This window comes from Penaeus chinensis, chromosome 20 (genome assembly GCF_019202785.1).
Source record: "Penaeus chinensis breed Huanghai No. 1 chromosome 20, ASM1920278v2, whole genome shotgun sequence".
Taxonomy (NCBI): Eukaryota; Metazoa; Arthropoda; class Malacostraca; order Decapoda; family Penaeidae; genus Penaeus; species Penaeus chinensis.
In genome coordinates, this window is record NC_061838.1 from 18728402 (window position 1) to 18733119 (window position 4718).

The 4718-nt window shown below is 37.4% G+C and overlaps 1 protein-coding gene across 1 annotated transcript in view; it reads left to right on the forward strand.

The window, feature by feature from the left end:
• LOC125036005 (nucleoporin SEH1-like) overlaps positions 1 to 4718 on the forward strand; it is a 14966-nt gene extending 10248 nt beyond the window's left edge. The window contains exons 5-7 of the mRNA XM_047628352.1: positions 2532 to 2765; positions 3066 to 3226; positions 4356 to 4718. Of these exons, the coding sequence (XP_047484308.1) occupies positions 2532 to 2765; positions 3066 to 3226; positions 4356 to 4540 (580 nt within the window). The 3' untranslated portion in view covers positions 4541 to 4718. The remainder of the gene's footprint in view (positions 1 to 2531; positions 2766 to 3065; positions 3227 to 4355) is intronic.

Sequence of the window (4718 nt, forward strand, 5' to 3'; positions counted from 1 at the left end):
CTCACAGATGACTGCAGTCCGCTCAGCAAGTGGCCAGATAATCTCAGATTCTGATGGGGTGCGTGTGCGTTGGGCTGAATATTTTGAGCAGTTGTATAAGGTTGATCCACCAACAGTTAACATGGATGCGGGTAATGTTGAGACTCCTCTGCCAGACCCACCCATCAGCGAGGATCCACCCTCCCTGACCGAAATCAGGGGGGCGATCTCCAAGCTGAAGAGTGGTAAAGCAGCAGGTGTTTGTGGCATCCCAGCCGAATTGTTAAAGGCTGGTGGAGAACCTATGGCAATGGGCGTGCATGCAGTCCTGTCTGCCATCTGGCAGACTGGTACCTTTCCCCCTGACCTGCTGAGGGGTGTGGTCATCCCTCTCTGGAAGGGGAAAGGGGATCGGTGGGACTGCAGCAATCACCGAGGTATTACACTACTCAGTTTACCAGGCAAGGTACTCGCTCACATCTTATTGAGACGTATCAGGGACCACCTGTTGAGGCACCAAAGGCCGGAGCAATCTGGAATCACTCCTGGTAAGTCCACAATAGACCACATCCTGGCGCTTTGAATCATTATAGAGCGCCGTCGTGAGTTTGGACGTGGGCTGCTCGCAGCCTACATCGATCTCAAGAAGGCGTTTGACACGGTGCATCGCGAATCTCTCTGGGAGATCCTGAGACTAAGAGGAATTCCAACAAGGATTATTGGACTAATAGCAAACCTGTATACAGGCACTGAAAGTGCTGTAAAGTGTGGTGGGGGCCTGTCGAGCTTCTTCCCTGTTAGTTCAGGTGTGAGGCAAGGCTGTGTTCTTGCACCAACACTTTTCAACACTTGCATGGATTGGATACTGGGTAGAGCTACTGTCCAAAGTCACTGTGGAGCAACTCTGGGCAATATCAAGGTTACAGACCTTGACTTTGCTGATGATGTTGCCTTGCTCTCTGAATCTCTGGAAACCCTAGTGGCGGCTCTTGATGCATTTAGCAATGAAGCAAAGCCCCTGGGGCTAGAGGTCTCCTGGACCAAGACCAAGATCCAGGATTTTGGGGGCCTGCTAGGAGACCCTGTCCAGTCGGTACGTGCTTGCGGTGAAAACATCGAAGTTGCAAAGAGCTTTATATACCTCAGTAGTGCAGTTCACGACTCTAGGCTGTCGGACCAAGAAGTCAGTAGACGGATTGTCCTGGCAGCAGGGGTCATGAAATCTCTCAACAAGAGTATTTGGAGATGTCGGGACCTGTGCAGAAGGACCAAGTTACGTGTTTTCAAGGCCCTGATACTGCCAGTTTTACTCTATGGTAGTGAAACTTGGACACTATCTTGTGCTCTGAAATCTCGTCTTGATGCCTTTTGTAACAGACCCTTGCGCCAGATCATGGGGTACAGTTGGCGGGACCATGTGTCCAACCAACGGCTGCACCGTGAGACCGGTACAGGCCCTGTTACTTACAGAATCCGTGAACGCCAACTCAGGCTATATGGACACTTGGCTCGACTCCCACAGGATGATCCTGCCCATCAGGTTGTCTCTGTCTTTATTTATATATATATATTATATTTGTATATATATATTATATAATTATATATATATATATATTATATAGATATTTAGATATATTATATACATATATATATTATATACATATATATAAAATATATAGATATATAGATATATTATATACATATATATATATATATTATTTACATATATATATTATATAGATATATAGATATATTATATATATTATATAGATATATAGATATATTTATATATAATATATATTAATTATATATATATATTATACATATTAATTTTCTATATATTATATATAAAATAATTATATATATATTGATTTTATATATACATTATATTTAAATTAATTATATATATAGTAATTTTATATATATTATATATATATTAATTTTATATCAAATTATGTGTTAATTTTATATCAAATTATGTATTCATTTTATATCAAATTATGTATTCATTTTATATCAAATTATGTATTCATTTTATATCAAATTATGTATTCATTTTGTATATATATTAAATTTTGTATACATATTAAGTTTTGTATATATATTAAATTCTGTATATATTTTAGATTTTGTATATATATTAAATTTTATATATATATAATAATTATATATATATTAATTATATATATATATAAACATATATATATACATATATAAGTATATGTATTTATATGTGTGTGTGTGTGTGTACGCGTGCGTGTGTACGCGTGCATGTGTACGCGTGCGTGTGTACACGTGCGTGTGTGCACGCATGTGTTTGTCCCATTTATTTATTGGGCTTGTGGACATCATTATTTTTTTACTTACCCTAGCAGGATATAATTAGTAATTTATTATTCAGCTGCAGGTATTTTTTTGTATAAATAGTAGTGCATTAGATTCTTATAGTGTTGATTACTTTTACTATTGAGCTTTTAATAGTAAAGATTATAATTACATTTTGGAACCATTTAATATGCTAATTGATTCAGATCATAATCCCACTATTCCAGACTTCATGCTCCCCTCATTGCTGTGGGTAGTGACGATCCTAACCCCTCCTCTGGGGGCAAGGTCTTCATCTACGAGTTCTCCACCAACACACGCAAGTGGACGAGAGTAGAGACACTGGTCACGGTGACAGAGCCTGTGCATGACATAGCCTTTGCCCCCAACCTTGGGCGGTCATATCATCTGCTGGGGATTGCCACCAAGGATGTCAAAATCATTGCCCTCAAGCCCAACAGGTGAGTGAGAATTGGCTTGCTGGTTGGGTTTTGCTGTGAAGGTCTCAGGAGAAGAAATGAGATAGAATGAGAATTACAGCGAGAATGGAAATGGAATAGTGAATAATCATAATTTATTTTGAGTTATGATATTGTGGGTTCATGTCTCCCCTTACCATAGGGTAACTGAACTGAGCATAATTTATTTTTTTCCCCCCTGTTGTCTTCTTTCTCTCTCTCATTATCTTTATTTTCATGAGAGAGGAGTGGAGCAGTGAGTTTTGTTTTGTATGTCTAATAGTATCAAAATTCTGTCCACAGACAAGATGCTCTGCAGAACCAGAGCAGTTTGTCCACTTTCGAGGTTCGTCAGGCAGGGCAGTTCGATGACCATGGCAGCACAGTGTGGCGTGTTTGTTGGAATATGACAGGCACCATTTTGGCCTCTTCTGGGGATGATGGATGCGTTCGTCTTTGGAAAGGTATAACTTTTTCCATTTTATTTGTTCATTTCTGTAATAATTTATTGTTCTCTCTAACTCATATTTAATTTTTTTATGGACTGTTGCAAGAGAACCAAGAAACCCTTTTTCTTCTTTTTATATGTTGTTTGCAAAACAATGCACTATCAGACTTTTTTTTGTCATAGTCATTTGATATACTTTACTTAACATAACTTAATTATTTGTATTTGCAGATTAGTATATATTACTTAATGTTTTATGTATACAATGCAGTGAATGAATAACAGTAATTTTACAAAATGTAAGTTTTTCATAAAGGCAAAAATAGTTGAAACTTTATAGTTCCAAAATGTTTATTGATGACATGTCAGAGGCTACAAATGTAAGTAAAAGAAGGGCACCTTTGAATAGCATCTTGGTTTGGGAGCATTTTCGCTGAAGGTAATTCTCTGAGTAGTAATAATAATAATAATGCATGTTAATAACATATCACCTGGAGCCCTGACCAAGTTAAGCCATATCATGAACTCCAATTCATTGCAAGTACCCATACTGCAATATGATCCACATTTCATATGGGACAGGTGCCTCAGGTAAAAGGGAATCTTCAATTAATCTTCTTTTGGGTAAAAGTAGACAAATATGAAAATTATATTATTTGTTAGGTAAAAATACACATGCCTTTGCTGTTTTAAAACACTGGTGATTATTGTCGTTGATGTTCTGTGTTGAATATTTTGAATAAGTGAAAGAAATTCTCATTAAAAATTGGTGGTGTAATCTAAAATTGAAATTGTTTTAACTTGTGGGGGGAAAGTTCAGTTATAGGTATATGCATCAATCCTCAGATTCATAGTTTTACCCATTAACCCAGGCATGATAGACAACATCCTCCCTTAATACATGGTGATAAATCTCAGACTCCTGGCAATGACTAATTTTGTCATGAGTTTCTTTTACCTATTCACCATGAGCCAAATAGTTGCCCAGGTGCATTGTGGCGCATACTAATGTACCCCATCCTTGCTAGACTTTACTAAAAGTTTGATTTGTTTTGAATGGCTTTAGCATTAATGCAAGATTATTAGGTGATAGCTTAAAAGGCATAACAATAATGAATACAATCTCTGTATCAATTCCTTACCAGCAAACTACCTGGACATCTGGAAATGCATCTCGACTCTCCGTGGAGAAGGAGTTGTCAGCGTCCCAGAGGTGGCCTCTGTGGGTAATACTTCGCAGCAGATAGGAGGCACAACCACAGGCCAGAACACAGCGCGCTACTTCAAGCTAACCCCTACTGCACATTCATCTCATGTTCCTTGGCATTAGTAAAAAAAAAAAATAGTTTTTATCCTCTTTTTTCTGAATCCACACTGTGAAATGCCTGTTTCTAATAATGTTACCTGTAAAAATACTTTTGGGTGGATTTCATGCAGTGTGAGATATTGTATAGTATGAGTCATTTCTTTTCTTTTATTCATTAAATATAACTGAACAAATGATTATG